The sequence below is a fragment of the Anguilla rostrata genome, chromosome 1 (genome assembly GCF_018555375.3).
Source record: "Anguilla rostrata isolate EN2019 chromosome 1, ASM1855537v3, whole genome shotgun sequence".
Classification (NCBI taxonomy): Eukaryota; Metazoa; Chordata; class Actinopteri; order Anguilliformes; family Anguillidae; genus Anguilla; species Anguilla rostrata.
Genome location: NC_057933.1, coordinates 71832481 through 71853828, shown reverse-complemented (window position 1 = coordinate 71853828; position 21348 = coordinate 71832481). Strand labels below are relative to the sequence as shown.

The window sequence follows — 21348 nt, the reverse complement described above, 5'->3', positions numbered from 1 at the left end:
CTCTGTTTGCTTTATCAAAGCCAGTGATCTTGTTGTGCATTCAGAACAGCTACAGTGAAACAGTGGATTTAAACTGAATTGCAGGCAACCAACTGTGAACAGGAAAGTGGAGCCTTCATAATACATTACCGCTTTAATTGGTTTGTTCTCAGCATCTCTCAGTGGTAGTTATCTGGATGTTAAAAACTAAATTATGAATGAAGAAAGTCAGAAAAAGCTATGCGGGCAGAGCTGTGTGGGACACCTGCAAGTCACATTAAATCAGATTTATTACTGTTGACAAATATGCAATAGCTTAAATCACAAAGATCATTTTCAAATTATTGCTGAATCCTCACGGAAGATCCTGTGTTCACCATGTTAAATCCTAAGGCAGGCCAATGATCACAGAAGCACAGCATTGATTGGGATCTATGGCACGATTTTCACTGCTGCAGTGGAGGTACTCCAAAGAAATTCCCGGTGGAAGCTTGCTTAATGTATTGTACTCATACAAAACCGTGAATTTAATTCTGGGGACACAAGGAATTCCTTTCCAGGGCCAATAGCTTTAATGTAGGGTCATTATTTTGCCTATATTAAAACACCATCCTATGAATAAAAGTTGTCTATAATTCCATTAGTCAATACTCATGAAATTACACATTTATTGAGCACCAACTTCTGGAATAATGACACAAATTAATTCTCCTGACTTTCTGGTTAATTTGATTGATTGATCTGTGAACATTTGGAATGCGTTTCAAGGTCATACAAGGCACTAAATGGTACTGTAGTCCAGCTTCCCTAAGGTGGAAATGAATAACTGGATTATTTATTTAAAAAGTTTATTCATTTTAGAATTTAAAATGAGAATTTTATTATTTATCAGCAAATTGTCCCATTTACTTTTTTCCCCTCTAATTTGGAAAAACCACATGTCTTCTGATTAATTTAGCATTGTGTCACCATACGAAAACATGGAAAATACTGAATATTCTTAACTGTCCTGGAACTCTTCATGTATCTATCCAACCTATCTCTCATCACTGTGTATCAATGTGTATCAGATCTTTAAATGAAATTTGGACATTGGGCACTAGCATCCTTTGTTTTTTCTGTAGATCACGTTTATTCATAAACTCATGGTTGCTGTTGTAAAATCCAGTTAAATCCATTCAGTTGGTCTCCAGGGCCTCCATCTCGCAGATGCGGTTGTAGACGGAACTGCACGACACGTCAAACCACGATCTGGAACGTGAGTTCAGGACGGCGCAGTCTTGACCATGGATACCGGCAGCAGGGTTATTATCAGGCTCGGAGTCCCACTCATCCCAGTATCTAGAGGGGAGAGAGATTGTGATGAATATATTGTGAGAGCATGGATATTACATTGCTCTGTTTATGGTTCTCTTTATGCAGTCTTATGCTGAGAGAATGTTAGTTATATACTTGTTATATACCAATCTTATTTGTATTTAGTGATTGTATTCTTTTGGTTTTTGAATAGGTACGTTTTGCAAATATAAAAATACATTTATCATTGGTCTTATCATTGGTCTTAAACAAACTGCATTACAGTCCCATTAAGTCCAAACAGTAGCTGGAAATGAAAAAAAAAAACAACAAAAAAAACCGGATATTGCGCTGCACGTACGTCTTATTGACCATCGTGTTGTCTACCCATTTCCACACCCCCTCTGTCTCCGTGTCTGACAGGCCGATCCAGAAGTGGTAGTCAAATCCGCCGATTCTCCGTGCCTCTTTATCCATAGCTTCCTGCATGAGAAACACAGCCACGGTTACAGCGAGGTGAACGGAAGTCAGCAACCCACGCTCCTCTTGGCAGAGGTCAAAGTGTTCTGATTCCCTGGCATGTTATGAATGTTTGTGGATCGGTGCAGTTGAAGACGGACTATCCAGAACTAGCACAGCAATGCTGACAGCGGTGGAAGTGCCTGTTACCAGCTGGAACGTTGTACCACAAATAGTAACTCTTAACATTAAAAGTTCTGTCACCTTTCCGTTGATGCCCAAACATCATTTGAAAAGCTATTGAGAGGTGCGCTCAAGAACAGTACAGTGATCTACAGGAGGACTGGAAACTCTTATTAACCAACACAGGATGGAAAGAGCGTAAATGCTGACAGTCTATTTTGACCATGACAGGGGTCTCCAATCTTGTCCGAAGAGGGCAATATTGGAGACCCCTGTCATGGTCAAAATAGACTCAGCATTTATGCTTTTGTTCTAGGGCAGCAACAGTGAACACACCTGGTCTATAACAATATTTATAAGTATTTATATAAGTCAATTTCCTTGCATGTGTAAACATACTTGGCAAATAAAGACGATTCTGATTCTGATTCTGATTCTGATATTTGTGGTCCTACTTCAAGAGAGATATAGGGCAGATGTAATTCCAGTTGTGCTCGTCTGGTCAGTACATAGAATATGGCTGATGGAATGTGGGAGCCTCACGTGCTGCGTGTGGCTGTGTAGGATGGCAAGATGGCTGCCCATGGCCTCACAGCTTTTTTTGCTTTCTTGCCATTCCTGCTTGTCAGGGCTGAAATAGTAACACCTTCCCTCAGACTGCAGCCATGAGTCCGGACACGGCGTGCACTGTCTCACTGCATGGCGAGAGATGAAAAGGAGGGAGGCCAGCAGGAGGGGGGGGGGGGGGGATAAAAACAGGGACATACAGAGAGAAAGGAGAGAGGAATCATGGGTAAACAAGAAAAACGCTTCTTGTTGCTACGCTGTGCAATTTTGGTTATGAATATAGAAAAATAACTGGCGCAGTCCTGGTGGAAAGAGATGATGCTGGTTCACCTTTGGCCCCATGTTGCGTGCAGTTCTTTGCCAGTTCATTGTAGTCCTGGCAGAGCAGGGAGTAGTGACTCAGCAGCGTGTCATACCTGCGAAGGCTGGGCTTGGTATTGCCCGCTACAACCTGTGAACAGCTGCTGCTGGAGCCATTATACACTGAGAGAGAGAGAGAAATAGAGAGAGAAATATATTTTTAAATCTTTTTTTTTTTCCTCTCTGAGTTGCTGTTGTTAATGCCCCTGTATTTTTTAACAGAAATTCTCTTGCCATGCAAATAAAGCGTGTTTAAATTTAACATGCAATATAGGGAAATGTGAGAGGGGGGAGATATCTGCATTATTAACGTATTATATACTGTATATATAATTCCCCACTTCCTCAATTTATTGTGGAAGTGGGGAATTCTATGCCACCTTTGAAGCTTTGTTTATGCTCTCTTGGTTTATTCTGAATTAAGGAGGGTAGAGATGGGTTGGCTTTATATGTTCACAGGCCTTAACACTCCAGTCGTGCTAATAAGACAGCCTGCTAATTGTTCCCTGATCAGCCTGAACACTTCAGACACTCACACTTCAGACCGTCGGCCGCCGGCAAAATCCCAGCATGCCTCTGCGGCTGACCGAGCCCGCTAAAGCCACCCAGGCCCTCTGCCCTTGGTTTCTGCTCACTGTAAACGCAAGTGTTTGCCCCGAGTAGCGCAGGTGGGCGCCCAGCGGTTGTGTTTCCTGGTGCGATGAGCGTCTGTGGAAGTGTGGGCGGCTATGCCGCCTGCGTTGTGATGCGTGACGAACGTGCATCACGCCGGTCAGGCAGTTGAGGCAAGCCAATTATTTGGCTCAGGAGAAACGTCCTGTTAGCTTTATTGTTCATACTCTGGTATAAGTGCAGTTCCCGCTCTGCCGCTGATTCGCTTTCCTCGCGTTTATAAATGCAAAGACTATTTTGTGCATTGCGTGTAGTGTTTTACTGCATTTTACCAGTCCGGTGGGAATAGAAAATACACGTAGCAGCAATTTCATGCTCTTCATCTTTGCCTTTTTTGGTGTATTAAAGGGGTCAGTGGGGATTTGTGGGATATCACAGTGGCCTGGGACAAGGGCTTAATTCAGCACTTGCAGAAATACTGAGAGAGAGAGAGTGCCTATGGGCGACTGTGGCCATAACAGACACTTATCCAGCAATGTTCCAGCCTTTCAGCTGTGACTTGGGTTTTGTCATTGTAATTGTACTGCTGGCGAAAACCAGCCTTTTCTGACGATAAGAGGTCCTAGAAGCTAGAAGCAAATATTACTTCTTTTCTGGGCACTATATATGTATATATATATATATATATATATATATATATATATATATCAACCCAGGAGCAGATTATATACCAAAAACTGAGAGAGTTGGGGGTTAATAAATCACAGCTTTCACAAGAGATAAAGAGAGGACATATTTCACAATCATGAAATGTTTGGTATTGCACAACCCATTTCACTCCTGCCCCTTAATCCATGCCGAAGAGAGTGAGAGAGAAGAACGGCCGGACAGACAGACAGAGAGACAGTGTTTACTCCGAGAGAACAGACTGTTGAATGCACCGCCGCATGCCCACCTGTATTATTTATGCTGCCAGGCTCTATGATTTTAATGATATGTGAAAGAAAATGTTTTGGGAAGATTATTTTAGAGAGAGAGCAAGAGAGAGCACCTCACCTATTTCATTAGTCATTGATTTGTTTTTGTGGACAAGCAAGCAAGCATACGCATGCAGTTTAAAAAAAAAAAAAATTTTTAGCGTCTGTTAAAATATTTTGGTGGTGCCGCAAGGAATTTTTAAAATGACTCACGGAGAACACCGAGAGCGATGTTGGCGCTGATGGAAACCAACAGGGCGCTGAGAAGAAGGACGGGCTGTCTCCTCACGCAGTCCATCCCCCGGACGCCTGCCGGGTCACATTAACAGTCACATCCTCACCCAGTCCACCCCCCGGACGCCTGCCGGGTCACATTCACAGTCACATCCTCACGCAGTCCACCCCCCGGACGCCTGCCGGGTCACATTCACAGTCACATCCTCACCCAGTCCACCCCCCGGACGCCTGCCGGGTCACATTCACAGTCACATCCTCACGCAGTCCACCCCCGGACGCCTGCCGGGTCACATTCACAGTCACATCCTCACGCAGTCCACCCCCCGGACGCCTGCCGGGTCACATTCACAGTCACATCCTCACGCAGTCCACCCCCCGGAGGCCTGCCGGGTCACATTCACAGTCACATCCTCACGCAGTCCACCCCCCGGACGCCTGCCGGGTCACATTCACAGTCACATCCTCGCGCCGGAGCCGCGGCCACTGGCGCCTCAAACATCTATACGTCCAAAAGGCGCTCTGATTGGTCGATCCGCTGACTGAATAACGCGCTGATCCTTCGACTAGCCCAGTGGCACAGTGACGCTGTGTCAAAGCTGACTCTCTGATGCGCAGACAAGCTGACAGGCTGTCAAACTGACACACTGACCACTACATTATGCTGACTGGCAGTGACACAGATCTTTGAGGTTACACCAGTTCTGAACACGAGAACATAAAGTTTATATTTCTTTACTGTTCTGTGGTGATAAGGTATCCATAGCCAATTACTCATGCAGGTCACTGAGTTGTATACTGTGCTCGTACTAACAAACCGATGTCACGAGTAACTTTCTGTCAGCCTCACTCTCTGACCTTCTCAGACTGACAGAGAGAGAGCGGTAATATATTCTGGCATCGCAATAGCAATTTTAATTGAATGCTCACACAGCCAAACACGTCAAATGTTTCTCTGTCAGAGGACTCGAACGTTGCTCGGAAAATTACCTTGTCTCTCCTCTGTTTTGTAGAGAATTGGCTTGTTTCCTCCAGAAGAAATGTCCTCAGTGAACTCCTGTAGACTGGTGTTGTTTTCCTCATCTTCCATGGCACTTTTTTCTTGAATGTCACTTTTTTACCTCAGCAAACTTGAATGCCTGTGTGCTATGAAATACTTGCTTAATATCTTCAGCTGATTTGAGCTAATTACTTATTTTTACTCCAGGAAAACAGTTTCAGTGGAAAGGTTATAGAAAAAGTAGTGATAGAATAATCAAACGTAGGCAGTACAAAAGTTCATGAGAATATTCACCATCAGATTACGTTTCAATTACTTTTTTCCAAACATCGCGTTACACCCTTTTCTTTTGGATTCTTAAAAATGGTTTCCTTCAAATTAATTTTTTCTTTTAGCTGTATCTTTGTTTTTCTAGGTCTTTGCGGTTGTTTCTGTTTTCTTCCAGACTTTCACTGGCAGTACTGTATGTTTCGTTTCTGCTCTGAGTTTTGAATCCCACCCCCCCCCCCCTTGCTCTCTCTCTCTCCCGCTCTCAATCTCACTCTCTCACTGTGTAAGTGTGTGTGTGTGTGTGTGTTTATGTGTGTCTGGAGGGTAAGGGAGGAGGGGGTGTTGGAGAGAGAGAGCGAGAGAGAGAGAGATTGGTGGGTTGGGGAGAAGACCAGGAAGGTCCAGCGTGATAGAAAAAAACAGGGAGGGGACTGCTTTTGGAATCACCCCAAGAGGAATGAAGCAGGGAGGAACAGACAGGAAATATCAACAACAGAACCAGCGCTGAGTAACACCAAAACTCCTGCATTGGCCAATCTCTAGGCCGCCCAGTGCCAGAACTCCAGCATCCACGACTCGATCCTTTGCAACCCCTCCCCTTCTGTCACTTTATTTATTCACAGTTCAAAGTTCAAAAATCACAGTACCATTGATTGTGAAAACTCTCTCTCTCTCCCCCAAATTCAGTTTAAGGGTGTTCTTATGGGTGGAAGAGATTTAATTCATTCAGACATTTCAGGTATGTACATAAATAAAAAAATTTTTTTTTTTTTGCAGATTATGTTTCTTAAAAGAAATGACAGTGATGCTGTTTCACTGCCTTCTTTATCTAGAAATGTTAAAAGAGTGAACAGGGTTAACCCTGGAAGCTGTGCTGTAGAATATGTATTTGGTGCAAATGTTATACAGCACATATGCATCCCTGCAGCAGGGATACGCACACAACACTTACATTTTTCATAATGTGTCTACAGATTTATTTCTTGGATTAATCACATTAAATTGGAATAGTCTTTCATGTTTTTACAAAATGCATTTTTCAAAAGAAAAATTAAGATTCAGCGTTATTCCCCAGTATATTAATAAAATATATAAACTGCACAATTGAACTCAGTCAGGAAAGATAAATCTGTTTTAATAGCACAGACACAACCATAACAGCTATTACATTTTGCAGGCTTCTCCACTTCCTTTGGCAACTGAAATTATTTACTTTCTAGCATCCATGGTCTGACTCATAACCTTACGATTCTATGAGCCTGGCTAGATTGACATTCTAATGCAAGTCCTCACCTTCCGGGGATATATTTTGCTAATTTATTGGTGTTCAGGTACTTATTCTACTGAAATATGGTGTGGTGTTGGTGGGGCTCTTGTGGGAAACAGTGATCCAGTTGGAGGTTGTGCTTGGAGACAAACTGGCCGTCGGACCGTGACACAACACTGGCTAGAACTTGCTAGAACAATCAGATTGCAGGAACGCAATCTCACAAACACGAACTTTCCTCTCCAAACATCGGAGTTGGAATTTGGGGTAAATAGTACTTATTTACTTACTCACTCTTTTACCTCACTCATTCAGTGGAAATTCTTACCTTATTCAAGACCTCGGCTGACCATTTCCTGCTCTACGCTCTCTCTGTGACTCCATCTCTTTCACAACTCAAAGGGGTTAAATTGGGAAAATGGACAGATGAGAACCTTATGGTAGTGTGTCTGAAATGCTTTTCTTGGATTAGATACTTGGGTTTAGAAAATGGATGGATTAATGGATGGGTGCTTGTATTTGTTGACAGTTGCTGCAATGGTGAGAGAAAACAGCTGTGATAAAAAAAAACTGACAAGGCATTTCTTTATTCCGGTGTCCTCTTCTTTATGGTATGTGATAAGACTGTATATACTAAAAAGATTTAAATAAATAAATAAATAATTTAAAAAAAAAGATCTGGACAGAAACCTTCCAGGATGTGTTGCAACCCCAAACACAAGATTTCATCATTTGGAATATTTTATTCACTAACATAAAATTTGTTCATTTCAAATCCACTGATTGAGTCAATTTCTGGCTCAAATGCTCTCTCCAAAATCGATTATGGGAATTACAAATGAAGATTTCCCAGCACTGAGTCAGACTCTGTTAAATACCTCTTTCTTTTTTTTTCTTTCTTTTTTTTTAAGGAAAATTGTTTCAGGGCCAAAAGCAACCTTTACTTTGTAAAACTGATGAAAGACCTTATAAGCAGAGTTATTTGGAGTAAACTTAAGTGTCCCGGTATTAAAATCTTTTCTCTGTTTAACTATGCTCTCTCTCCAGCTGCATATAAAAAAACTTCAGCTGTGCAAATATTATTCTGACAACATGCACTGACTCCTGCTGCTGTACAATTGGGGAACAGTCTCCAACGGTGTTTGGTTTAGATTCAAAAATGGTATGATGTGGAGCGTCATTACCTTTTTTTCACTTGTCACAAGCATTGCCAATACAGTGCTGCTGTGAATTTTCTTTTAAAAGAGGCATGGATAGCTCATCCCCTTTTTTGTGTTGTTTGCTTTATTCAGATGAAGGGAAAGTAGAGTGACCAGTGGAGAAGAGATTCAGAATCTAGCAAAAAACATAAATCAAAATCACCCATTGAGCATGGTTCTTTGCATATGGTTTTGAAAGAATCAGTATTTATTTGGTTCCAGACATTAAAGAACAACAGTAAGAATTACAATATATATACAATATATATTAACACATTTATTACATACACCTCCAACTCTACTTAATGTTGACAACTTGGCAATTTCAACCGGTTAACTGGACCAAAATGCACATTATAAAAAATACCAATACACTATGCAATTATATACAGTATATGATGACATTGTGTTGACAGGAACACGGACCTCCATCTCCCAGTCAGTCAGCCTCTCAGCTCCTGTAGAATCCTTTCACTTGAGGGCTGGAACAGATAAAGAAAGAGGAAGTGAGAGCGAGGGATTAAACAGTGTGAAAAAGGAAGAGAGAGGATTTTATGTTGCAACAGTTAGCCATCTGTACTCTGTCTCTTCTGCATAATATAAAGTTGTCAGCCATCCAGGACCTCGCAACCAAACTGCAGCATACAAAGAAAAGCGTTTAAAAAAAATTAAATTACAGATGCGGAAGTGAAAGGGAAGGATGAAGATTAAGAATGGTAACTTATGAAAGGGGAGTGGGGAAACGAATAGGGGGATTAAGAGAGGCATGTAAAAAAAAAAAAGATTAACCGGAATATATTTGTGGATGTGGATAGACATGTCAGAACACAGCCACACTTTTTAATTCTGGGGACACAAGGAATTCCTTTCCAGGGCCAATAGCTTTAATGTAGGGTCATTATTTTGCCTATATTAAAACACCATCCTATGAATAAAAGTTGTCTATAATTCCATTAGTCAATACTCATGAAATTACACATTTATTGAGCACCAACTTCTGGAATAATGACACAAATTAATTCTCCTGACTTTCTGGTTAATTTGATTGATTGATCTGTGAACATTTGGAATGCGTTTCAAGGTCATACAAGGCACTAAATGGTACTGTAGTCCAGCTTCCCTAAGGTGGAAATGAATAACTGGATTATTTATTTAAAAAGTTTATTCATTTTAGAATTTAAAATGAGAATTTTATTATTTATCAGCAAATTGTCCCATTTACTTTTTTCCCCTCTAATTTGGAAAAGCCACATGTCTTCTGATTAATTTAGCATTGTGTCATACGAAAACATGGAAAATACTGAATATTCTTAACTGTCCTGGAACTTTTCATGTATCTATCCAACCTATCTCTCATCACTGTGTATCAATGTGTATCAGATCTTTAAATGAAATTTGGACATTGGGCACTAGCATCCTTTGTTTTTTCTGTTGATCATGTTTATTCATAAACTCATGGTTACTGTTGTAAAATCCAGTTAAATCCATTCAGTTGGTCTCCAGGGCCTCCATCTCGCAGATGTGGTTGTAGACTAAACTGCACGGCACGTCAAACCACGATCTGGAACGTGAGTTCAGGACGGCGCAGTCTTGACCAGGGATACCGGCAGGAGGGTTATTATCAGGCTCGGAGTCCCACTCATCCCAGTATCTAGAGGGGAGAGAGATTGTGATGAATATATTGTGAGAGGATGGATATTACATTGCTCTGTTTATGGTTCTCTTTATGCAGTCTTATGCTGAGAGAATGTTAGTTATATACCTGTTATATACCAATCTTATTTGTATTTAGTGATTGTATTCTTTTGGTTTTTGAATAGGTACGTTTTGCAAATATAAAAATACATTTATCATTGGTCTTAAACAAACTGCATTACAGTCCCATTAAGTCCAAACAGTAGCTGGAAATGAAAAAAAAAAAACAACAAAAAAAACCGGATATTGCGCTGCACGTACGTCTTATTGACCATCGTGTTGTCTACCCATTTCCACACCCCCTTTGTCTCCGTGTCTGACAGGCCGATCCAGAAGTGGTAGTCAAATCCGCCGATTCTCCGTGCCTCTTTCTCCATAGCTTCCTGCATGAGAAACACAGCCACGGTTACAGCGAGGTGAACGGAAGTCAGCAGCCCACGTTCCTCTTGGCAGAGGTCAAAGTGTTCTGATTCCCTGGCATGTTATGAATGTTTGTGGATCGGTGCAGTTGAAGACGGACTATCCAGAACTAGCACAGCAATGCTGACAGCGGTGGAAGTGCCTGTTACCTGCTGGAACGTTGTACCACAAATAGTAACTCTTAACATTAAAAGTTCTGTCACCTTTCCGTTGATGCCCAAACATCATTTGAAAAGCCATTGAGAGGTGCGTTCAAGAACAGTACAGTGATCTACAGGAGGACTGGAAACTCTTATTAACCAACACAGGATGGAAAGAGCGTAAATGCTGACAGTCTATTTTGACCATGACAGGGGTCTCCAATCTTGTCCGAAGAGGGCAATATTGGAGACCCCTGTCATGGTCAAAATAGACTCAGCATTTATGCTTTTGTTCTAGGGCAGCAACAGTGAACACACCTGGTCTATAACAATATTTATAAGTATTTATATAAGTCAATTTCCTTGCATGTGTAAACATACTTGGCAAATAAAGACGATTCTGATTCTGATTCTGATTTTGATATTTGTGGTCCTACTTCAAGAGAGATATAGGGCAGATGTAATTCCAGTTGTGCTCGTCTGGTCAGTACATAGAATATGGCTGATGGAATGTGGGAGACTCACGTGCTGCGTGTGGCTGTGTAGGATGGCAAGATGGCTGCCCATGGCCTCACAGCTTTTTTTGCTTTCTTGCCATTCCTGCTTGTCAGGGCTGAAATAGTAACACCTTCCCTCAGAGTGCAGCCATGAGTCCGGACACGGCGTGCACTGTCTCACTGCATGGCGAGAGATGAAAAGGAGGGAGGCCAGCAGGAGGGGGGGGGGGGGGGGGATAAAAACAGGGACATACAGAGAGAAAGGAGAGAGGAATCATGGGTAAACAAGAAATACGCTTCTCGTTGCTACGCTGTGCAATTTTGGTTATGAATATAGAAAAATAACTGGCGCAGTCCTGGTGGAAAGAGATGATGCTGGTTCACCTTTGGCCCCATGTTGCGTGCAGTTCTTTGCCAGTTCATTGTAGTCCTGGCAGAGCAGGGAGTAGTGACTCTGCAGAGTGTCATACCTCTGAAGACTGGGCTTGGTATTGCCCGCTACAACCTGTGAACAGCTGCTGCTGGAGCCATTATACACTGAGAGAGAGAGAGAAATAGAGAGAGAAATATATTTTTAAATCTTTTTTTTTTTTCCTCTTTCTGAGTAGCTGTTGTTAATGCCCCTATATTATTGAACAGAAATTCTCTTGCCATGCAAATAAAGCGTGTTTAAATTTAACATGCAATATAGGGAAATGTGAGAGGGGGGAGATATCTGCATTATTAACGTATTATATACTGTATATATAATTCCCCACTTCCTCAATTTATTGTGGAAGTGGGGAATTCTATGCCACCTTTGAAGCTTTGTTTATGCTCTCTTGGTTTATTCTGAATTAAGGAGGGTAGAGATGGGTTGGCTTTATATGTTCACAGGCCTTAACACTCCAGTCGTGCTAATAAGACAGCCTGCTAATTGTTCCCTGATCAGCCTGAACACTTCAGACACTCACATTTCAGACCGCCGGCCGCCGGCAAAATCCCAGCATGCCTCTGCGGCTGACCGAGCCCGCTAAAGCCACCCAGGCCCTCTGCCCTTGGTTTCCGCTCACTGTAAACGCAAGTGTTTGCCCCGAGTAGCGTAGGTGGGCGCCCAGCGGTTGTGTTTCCTGGTGCGATGAGCGTCTGTGGAAGTGTGGGCGGCTATGCCGCCTGCGTTGTGATGCGTGACGAACGTGCATCACGCCGGTCAGGCAGTTGAGGCAGGCCGATTATTTGGCTCAGGAGAAACGTCCTGTTAGCTTTATTGTTCATACTCTGGTATAAGTGCAGTTCCCGCTCTGCCGCTGATTCGCTTTCCTCGCGTTTATAAATGCAAAGACTATTTTGTGCATTGCATGTAGTGTTTTACTGCATTTTACCAGTCCGGTGGGAATAGAAAATACACGTAGCAGCAATTTCATGCTCTTCATCTTTGCCTTTTTTGGTGTGTTAAAGGGGTCAGTGGGGATTTGTGGGATATCACAGTGGCCTGGGACAAGGGCTTAATTCAGCACTTGCAGAAATACTGAGAGAGAGAGAGTGCCTATGGGCCACTGTGGCCATAACAGACACTTATCCAGCAATGTTCCAGCCTTTCAGCTGTGACTTGGGTTTTGTCATTGTAATTGTACTGCTGGCGAAAACCAGCCTTTTCTGACGATAAGAGGTCCTAGAAGCTAGAAGCAAATATTACTTCTTTTCTGGGCACTATATATGTATATATATATATATATATCAACCCAGGAGCAGATTATATACCAAAAACTGAGAGAGTTGGGGGTTAATAAATCACAGCTTTCACAAGAGATAAAGAGAGGACATATTTCACAATCATGAAACGTTTGGTATTGCACAACCCATTTCACTCCGGCCCCTTAATCCATGCCGAAGAGAGTGAGAGAGAAGAACGGCCGGACAGACAGACAGAGAGACAGTGTTTACTCCGAGAGAACAGACTGTTGAATGCACCGCCGCATGCCCAACTGTATTATTTATGCTGCCAGGCTCTATGATTTTAATGATATGTGAAAGAAAATGTTTTGGGAAGATTATTTTAGAGAGAGAGCAAGAGAGAGAGAGAGAGCACCTCACCTATTTCATTAGTCATTGATTTGTTTTTGTGGACAAGCAAGCAAGCATACGCATGCAGTTTAAAAAAAAAATAAAAATTTTTAGCGTCTGTTAAAATATTTTGGTGGTGCCGCAAGGAATTTTTAAAATGACTCACGGAGAACACCGAGAGCGATGTTGGCGCTGATGGAAACCAACAGGGCGCTGAGAAGAAGGACGGGCTGTCTCCTCACGCAGTCCATCCACCGGACGCCTGCCGGGTCACATTCACAGTCACATCCTCACCCAGTCCACCCCCCGGACGCCTGCCGGGTCACATTCACAGTCACATCCTCACGCAGTCCACCCCCCCGACGCCTGCCGGGTCACATTCACAGTCACATCCTCACGCAGTCCACCCCCCGGACGCCTGCCGGGTCACATTCACAGTCACATCCTCACCCAGTCCACCCCCCGGACGCCTGCCGGGTCACATTCACAGTCACATCCTCACGCAGTCCACCCCCCGACGCCTGCCGGTCACATTCACAGTCACATCCTCACGCAGTCCACCCCCGGACGCCTGCCGGGTCACATTCACAGTCCATCCTCACCCAGTCCACCCCCCGACGCCTGCCGGTCACATTCACAGTCACATCCTCACGCAGTCCACCCCCGACGCCTGCCAGGTCACATTCACAGTCACATCCTCACGCAGTCCACCCCTGGACGCTTGCCGGGTCACATTCACAGTCACATCCTCACGCAGTCCACCCCCCGGACGCCTGCCGGGTCACATTCACAGTCACATCCTCACGCAGTCCACCCCCTGACAGGCTGTCAAACTGACACACTGACCACTACATTATGCTGACTGGCAGTGACACAGATCTTTGAGGTTACACCAGTTCTGAACACGAGAACATAAAGTTTATATTTCTTTACTGTTCTGTGGTGATAAGGTATCCATAGCCAATTACTCATGCAGGTCACTGAGTTGTATACTGTGCTCGTACTAACAAACCGATGTCACGAGTAACTTTTTGTCAGCCTCACTCTCTGACCTTCTCAGACTGACAGAGAGAGAGCGGTAATATATTCTGGCATCACAATAGCAATTTTAATTGAATGCTCACACAGCCAAACACGTCAAATGCTTCTCTGTCAGAGGACTCGAACGTTGCTCGGAAAATTACCTTGTCTCTCCTCTGTTTTGTAGAGAATTGGCTTGTTTCCTCCAGAAGAAATGTCCTCAGTGAACTCCTGTAGACTGGTGTAGTTTTCCTCATCTTCCATGGCACTTTTTTCTTGAATGTCACTTTTTTACCTCAGCAAACTTGAATGCCTGTGTGCTATGAAATACTTGCTTAATATCTTCAGCTGATTTGAGCTAATTACTTATTTTTACTCCAGGAAAACAGTTTCAGTGGAAACGTTATAGAAAAAGTAGTGATAGAATAATCAAACGTAGGCAGTACAAAAGTTCATGAGAATATTCACCATCAGATTACGTTTCAATTACTTTTTTCCAAACATCGCATTACACCCTTTTCTTTTGGATTCTTAAAAATGGTTTCCTTCAAATTAATTTTTTCTTTTAGCTGTATCTTTGTTTTTCTAGGTCTTTGCGGTTGTTTCTGTTTTCTTCCAGACTTTCACTGGCAGTACTGTATGTATCGTTTCTGCTCTGAGTTTTGAATCCCATCTCCCCCCCCCCCTTGCTCTCTCTCTCTCCCACTCTCTATCTCACTCTCTCACTGTGTAAGTGTGTGTGTGTGTGTGTGTTTATGTGTGTCTGGTGGGTAAGGGAGGAGGGGGTGTTGGAGAGAGAGAGCGAGAGAGAGAGAGATTGGTGGGTTGGGGAGAAGGCCAGGAAGGTCCAGCGTGATAGAGAAAAACACCTCATGTCACTTTAAGAGGGAACTGCTTTTGGAATCACCCCAAGAGGAATGAAGCAGGGAGGAACAGACAGGAAATATCAACAACAGAACCAGCGCTGAGTAACACCAAAACTCCTGCATTGGCCAATCTCTAGGCCGCCCAGTGCCAGAACTCCAGCATCCACGACTCGATCCTTTGCAACCCCTCCCCTTCTGTCACTTTATTTATTCACAGTTCAAAGTTCAAAAATCACAGTACCATTGATTGTGAAAACTCTGTACAAAGAGCACTGCTTCTGTGACACTGTGTTTTTACCTCTCTGTCACGAAAAGTTCTCTCTCTCCCCCAAATTCAGTTTAAGGGTGTTCTTATGGGTGGAAGAGATTTAATTCATTCAGACATTTCAGGTATGTACATAAATAAAAATTTTTTTTTTTTTTTGCAGATTATGTTTCTTAAAAGAAATGACAGTGATGCTGTTTCACTGCCTTCTTTATCTAGAAATGTTAAAAGGGTGAACAGGGTTAACCCTGGAAGCTGTGCTGTAGAATATGTATTTGGTGCAAATGGTATACAGCACATATGCATCCCTGCAGCAGGGATACGCACACAACACTTACATTTTTCATAATGTGTCTACAGATTTATTTCTTGGATTAATCACATTAAATTAGAATAGTCTTTCATGTTTTTACAAAATGCATTTTTCAAAAGAAAAATTAAGATTCAGCGTTATTCCCCAGTATATTAATAAAATATATAAACTGCACAATGGAACTCAGTCAGGAAAGATAAATCTGTTTTAATAGCACAGACACAACCATAACAGCTATTACATTTTGCAGGCTTCTCCACTTCCTTTGGCAACTGAAATTATTTACTTTCTAGCATCCATGGTCTGACTCATAACCTTACGATTCTATGAGCCTGGCTAGATTGACATTCTAATGCAAGTCCTCACCTTCCGGGGATATATTTAGCTAATTTATTGGTGTTCAGGTACTTATTCTACTGAAATATGGTGTGGTGTTGGTGGGGCTCTTGTGGGAAACAGTGATCCAGTTGGAGGTTGTGCTTGGAGACAAACTGGCCGTCGGACCGTGACACAACACTGGCTAGAACTTGCTAGAACAATCAGATTGCAGGAACGCAATCTCACAAACACCAACTTTCCTCTCCAAACATCGGAGTTGGAATTGGGGGTAAATAGTACTTATTTACTTACTCACTCGTTTTACCTCACTCATTCAGTGGAAATTCTTACCTTATTCAAGACCTCGGCTGACCATTTCCTGCTCTACGCTCTCTCTGTGACTCCATCTCTTTCACAACTCAAAGGGGTTAAACTGGGAAAATGGACAGATGAGAACCTTATGGTAGTGTGTCTGAAATGCTTTTCTTGGATTAGATACTTGGGTTTAGAAAATGGATGGATTAATGGATGGATGCTTGTATTTGTTGACAGTTGCTGCAATGGTGAGAGAAAACAGCTGTGATAAAAAAAACTGACAAGGCATTTCTTTATTCCGGTGTCCTCTTCTTTATGGTATGTGATAAGACTGTATATACTAAAAAGATTTAAATAAATAAATAAATAAATTTTAAAAAAAAGATCTGGACAGAAACCTTCCAGGATGTGTTGCAACCCCAAACACTTCATCAAGATTTCATCATTTGGAATATTTTATTCACTAACTTAGAATTTGTTCATTTCAAATCCACTGATTGGGAAATTGTCAATTTCTCTGGTCTCCAAATGCTCTTCTCTCAAAATCGATTATGGGAATTACAAATGAAGATTTCCCAGCACTGAGTCAGACTCTGTTAAATACCTCTTTCTTTTTTTCCCTTTTTTTGTTTGCTTTATTCAGATGAAGGGAAAGTAGAGTGACCAGTGGAGAAGAGATTCAGAATCTAGCAAAAACCATAAATCAAAATCACCCATTGAGCATGGTTCTTTGCATATGGTTTTGAAAGAATCAGTATTTATTTGGTTCCAGACATTAAAGAACAACAGTAAGAATACAATATATATACAATATATATTAACACATTTATTACATACACCTCCAACTCTACTTAATGTTGACAACTTGGCAATTTCAACCGGTTAACTGGACCAAAATGCACATTATAAAAAATACCAATACACTATGCAATTATATACAGTATATGATGACATCGTGTTGACAGGAACACGGACCTCCATCTCCCAGTCAGTCAGCCTCTCAGCTCCTGTAGAATCCTTTCACTTGAGGGCTGGAACAGAGAAAGAAAGAGGAAGCGAGAACGAGGGATTAAACAGTGTGAAAAAGGAAGAGAGAGGATTTTATGTTGCAACAGTTAGCCATCTGTACTCTGTCTCTTCTGCATAATATAAAGTTGTCAGCCATCCAGGACCTCGCAACCAAACTGCAGCATACAAAGAAAAGCGTTTAAAAAAAATTCAATTACAGATGCAGAAGTGAAAGGGAAGGATGAAGATTAAGAATGGTAACTTATGAAAGGGGAGTGGGGAAACGAATAGGAGGATTAAGAGAGGCATGTAAAAAAAAAAAAAAGATTAACCGGAATATATTTGTGGATGTGGATAGACATGTCAGAACACAGCCACACTTCAAGATGTGGTTCTTGGCATTATCTACCGGAAGGTTCCATATGATAAAGATGAGTGAAGAAGAGAATTCTGGGTGAAGAATTTTCAGGGATTAAAAAAAAAACTTCACTAATAAGCCAAGATGAAGGGAATGTATAAGGAGGAACGGACTGTGGGTCTGGACGGGGAGATATAAGAGCGCAGAGACGAAGATGTGAAGAAAGTAAGAGGGATGAAGAAAAAAGGGAAGCAGAAAAAGGGATGAAAAGGACAAGATAGAGAAATGTCAGGACTGAAGGGGACAAACTGCAGCGTAGGCAGCGGATGTACTGACTGTTTGCAGCGGCAGTATTTGGGCTTGCGTCGTCTTCTCATTAACATCCTCTGCTGAAATACGGTGCAGACAAACAAACAAACAAACAGATGCAGGCACAGTCAGGGTTTACATTCATTACCAGGCAACATCAACCCCACCACAACAGTACTGTCTGTGTTGCACAAAACATTGTATATCCAATTATTATTATTATTTTTTTAACATTTAACAACAAAGCATTTTGGTTATTTATTATTATTATATGGCAATAATTCTTGGGTTTGCTTATGTGGGTTATAAACTAAATTAAACAGAACTTCCAGGGAATTCAAGACTCATAAATCAAAGTGATTCTGCTGTGACATATGTTGAAACAAGGGTTTCCATCATTCGCATGCAATCGCTTGGTTCCCCAGACGGAACGCTGAAACGAAGCATTTGTGCGCTAATTATGAAAATATATTTTCCATTTTATGTCATCGGTGATGGATTTTCCAAACCCGAGCCATTCTGGGCTTGTGTTAATACTGAGAGGTACACCAAGTGCTATATGCCGTAACTTCCTTATGAGCAGAGCATAACGCCTTCATACACACTTATGTCAATAGCACCACATAGGCATTCACTCATTGATTTCGTTTCAATGACTAGTTGTACAGTTTCAGTAATTTTAACCCAGCCTATTTCACCTGTGAGTCGATTATGCAATCATTTTCAAAATATGTAACATGTAATATGCCGTTAGTTGCTTGTAAATTGTTGTATTGTCTGTACTGTCCCATTAGCTGTTGTATGTTTACTTTTTCTGTTTAGTGTTTAAGAGGACAACAATAGAAATATTATTGTCTTTTTATCCTCAATGATTTTAAATGTGTGTAATGTGTGCAATGGCTGCAGTGCAGTATTATATGTATTTTTAAATTGTCTAATAGATTAATTAATTCATTCATTTTCTGAAGGAATTATCTTCTATATAAAATATTACAGAGATGAGAGCATGAGTTTATGTGACTAATTAAGTCATGGGAAGTGAATATGGGAAATTTATTCTTCATATCATGCATCACTGTTTCAGTCATAATGTGGCTTATCGGGGTAAATTATCCCTAAAGGGTCTTTAGAGATTTTTTTTAAAGTGTCTAATTAAAGATAAATTAACAGCCTGTTACAACGGCGGAGTCGCACTTGTGCTTGTCGAACACAAGCCAGCATTCACCCAGGGGCCGCTTCTTCAAAGGACGCCTTTACCTGTCTGTGCCTTCGGACGCAAATGAAAGTGAGAGCCAGGAGGAGGATGAGGACGACGGCCGCCCCGCCGATGGACACCAGGAGCCACACGTCCACCGGGGCCCGCTCTGCATCGGCCAGAAAGAGTAACCGTTAGACGGTGAGTACTGTACGTTATCGGACCTGCAGTTGTTCCAACGACCTTCGGCGTGGACTTATCGTACTATGTCGCTTTGGATACAAGCGTCTGCCCAATAAACGTAAGGTAGTTGATGCGATGCAATGTGATGTGACGTAACCGTGCAGAATCGCCGTCAAAACCCCGCCGTTCACGAGGCACGCCATCGCTGGCGCACAGCAGATGCGCCCGTCCAAATAGAGCCTCCGTACAGCAGAAACAGGCCAAAAACTCCCCAAAAATGTGCCCTGCTGACCGCATCTCCATCCCCACCCCCCCCCCGGGCCTCCAGATCCCATTGCTCATGGTGTGAGACAGAGTTTGTCTCACGCCCTCACGCCACCCAAACACAACTCAGGCCAAAAAAAAACTACTACTACTGACAACAAAGCTGCTCCCTGACCAGAGAAATTATGCATCAGCTGACAGGACAACGTGCGATTGGTTCATGGACATTATGGAGAGACTGCCGATTGGCTCCCTGTCTTTGATGACACCCTCCCCCTCCCCAGTCCACGATCTCACTCAAACCAGATGACGGAAGTTGGCCACCCTGCCTCCCTGTGTCCCTCTCTCTCTCTCCCTCCCTCCCTCCCTCCCTTCCTCTCTCTCTCTCCACCTCTTTCTCCTCACCCGTTTTCAGGTTCAGTCTCGCAGTGGCCAGCACTTTGCCGTCCTGCAGCAGCTGGCATTGCCAGGTGCCCTTGTCCTTCTCTGTCACTCGGGGGATGGACAGGAGGGGCCGGTGGGTGGCGTTGGGGAGGGACAGGACGGAGGAGGAGCGGGGGGCGATCCACTTCACCGTCAGGTTGTTGAGCGAGGAGTGGCCCAGGCTGCAGGTGAGGTTGAGCTCCCGGCCCTCCAGGACAGGGTTAAGCTGAGATGACACAACTGAAGGAGAGGGGGAGAGGGAGAGAGAGAGGGAGAGAGGGAGAGGGAGGGAGAAAGAAAGATAGCGAGAGAGAGAGAGAGAGATTGAGGGGGGAGAGAGAGAGAAAGTGAGAGGCAGGGAGAAAGAGAGAGAGAGAGAGAGTGAGGGAGAGGGAGGGAGAAAGAGAGAGAAAGATTGAGGGGGGAGAGAGAGAGTGAGAGGGAGGGAGAAAGAGAGAGAGAGAGAGAGATTGAGGGGGAGAGAGAGACAGAGTGTGAGAGAGGTAGGCAATAGAGCCATATGATAAGAAAGGAGGGAGATCAGAATGAGAAAGTGATAAAACGAGAAGGAAATGTTGGAGTGAGAGTGATGGTGGGGAAAAAAGGGAAATTAATTGTTGGAAGAAAGGAACGAGTGGGAGGAGAGAGAGAGAAATGAGAAGGAGAAAGAGGAGAGAATCAATGGTAAGGGAAAGAGGGAGAGAAAGTGATAAAGGTTAATGACGCTCAGGCGGACACACTGCCTGCTGACAATCTCAGCAAGGAATTACAGTGCATAAAACGCCTTTATGATTCATTCAGACAAAGCCGAACACTTTACCAGAAATTTGACAGAAATATTGGAGAGCAGATAACAAAAAGGCACACTGAGAAGGTGGCGAGGGGTAGGAGTCACGCCCACTCACTTCTCAAAACCTCCACCTGCAGAGTCCGGCTCAGCGTCGGGCCGTCCTGGAAGTCCAGCGCGCACGTGTAGAGCCCCCCGTTCTCCGGCACCTTCCGCGCTATGGAGAGGTTGGTGCCAAATGTGTCCGTCTCCAGGGCGGTGCCGTTGACTCTCTGGCCCTGCGGGGTCTCCCAATGCAGCTGGGGCCTGAGGAGGAGGAGGCGCTCCCCCTTGCCGACCTGCCCGACGTCCCACGGAAACGGGGCGAAGGCCCAGCTGCCCCCTCTGAACCCCACCTTCGCCAGAGATGAGGCGTCGAACTTGGTGTGCAGGGAGCAGGGGAGGAGGAGGGAAGGGGTGAGGGAGCAGGGGGAGAGAGGGAAGAGAGGAGCATGAGGGGAGAGAGAGAGAGAGGTACTGAGAGAGA

At 43.2% G+C, this 21348-nt stretch overlaps 3 protein-coding genes across 9 annotated transcripts; all 3 read right to left on the bottom strand.

The window, feature by feature from the left end:
* Window positions 1–251: 251 nt before the first annotated feature.
* LOC135240728 (C-type lectin domain family 4 member E-like) lies at window positions 252–6281 on the bottom strand. Of its 4 annotated transcripts, none has more exons than XM_064310637.1 (7): window positions 5658–6281; window positions 5078–5105; window positions 4647–4714; window positions 2815–2967; window positions 2461–2612; window positions 1637–1758; window positions 252–1320 (listed from the first exon to the last, which is right to left on the bottom strand). In XM_064310637.1, the coding sequence occupies exons 1-7, from the start codon at window positions 5755–5757 to the stop codon at window positions 1158–1160; spliced, it is 786 nt and encodes a 261-aa protein (XP_064166707.1). In that variant the 5' UTR covers window positions 5758–6281; the 3' UTR covers window positions 252–1157. The 4 variants fall into 4 exon arrangements, with proteins under 4 accessions (XP_064166707.1, XP_064166700.1, XP_064166696.1 ...); XM_064310630.1 differs by lacking the exon at window positions 5078–5105 and adding an exon at window positions 4819–4846; XM_064310626.1 differs by lacking the exon at window positions 5078–5105 and having other exon boundaries at window positions 4647–4742; window positions 5658–6263.
* Window positions 6282–8590: 2309 nt separating this feature from the next.
* LOC135240752 (CD209 antigen-like protein C) lies at window positions 8591–14949 on the bottom strand. Of its 4 annotated transcripts, none has more exons than XM_064310669.1 (7): window positions 14383–14949; window positions 13589–13616; window positions 13365–13432; window positions 11540–11692; window positions 11184–11335; window positions 10360–10481; window positions 8591–10054 (listed from the first exon to the last, which is right to left on the bottom strand). In XM_064310669.1, exons 1-7 carry the CDS (start codon window positions 14480–14482, stop codon window positions 9892–9894), a joined length of 786 nt encoding a protein of 261 aa, XP_064166739.1. In that variant the 5' UTR covers window positions 14483–14949; the 3' UTR covers window positions 8591–9891. The 4 variants fall into 4 exon arrangements, with proteins under 4 accessions (XP_064166739.1, XP_064166730.1, XP_064166725.1 ...); XM_064310660.1 differs by lacking the exon at window positions 13589–13616 and adding an exon at window positions 13944–13971 and having other exon boundaries at window positions 14383–14948; XM_064310655.1 differs by lacking the exon at window positions 13589–13616 and having other exon boundaries at window positions 8591–8885; window positions 9867–10054; window positions 13365–13460; window positions 14383–14944.
* A 2083-nt stretch (window positions 14950–17032) lies between these two features.
* On the bottom strand, window positions 17033–21316 carry LOC135240856 (uncharacterized; the record flags this gene model as incomplete). The annotated part of the gene is made up of 5 exons (XM_064311236.1): window positions 17033–17326; window positions 17998–18050; window positions 19228–19334; window positions 20018–20275; window positions 20941–21316. Coding segments are annotated over 5 exons (825 nt in total), but the record flags the coding sequence as incomplete, so codon positions are not given.
* Window positions 21317–21348: the final 32 nt, after the last annotated feature.

What these genes read in the sequence shown, in the direction of transcription:
- LOC135240728 (XM_064310637.1), bottom strand. Translation starts at nt 5,757, where the DNA reads ATGGAAGATGAGGAAAACAACACCAGTCTACAGGAGTTCACTGAGGAC. An exon ending in GGGGTGGACTGCGTGAGGAT is followed by an intron (nt 4,715 to 5,077) that starts GTGACTGTGAAT and finishes CTGCGTGAGGAG; the next exon opens with ACAGCCCGTCCTTCTTCTCA. An exon ending in TACACAGCCACACGCAGCAC is followed by an intron (nt 1,759 to 2,460) that starts GTGAGGCTCCCA and finishes TTTCTCATGCAG; the next exon opens with GAAGCTATGGATAAAGAGGC.
- LOC135240752 (XM_064310669.1), bottom strand. Translation starts at nt 14,482, where the DNA reads ATGGAAGATGAGGAAAACTACACCAGTCTACAGGAGTTCACTGAGGAC. An exon ending in CATCGCTCTCGGTGTTCTCC is followed by an intron (nt 11,693 to 13,364) that starts GTGAGTCATTTT and finishes TCTCTCTCTCAG; the next exon opens with TGTATAATGGCTCCAGCAGC. An exon ending in CACGCAACATGGGGCCAAAG is followed by an intron (nt 11,336 to 11,539) that starts GTGAACCAGCAT and finishes CTCGCCATGCAG; the next exon opens with TGAGACAGTGCACGCCGTGT.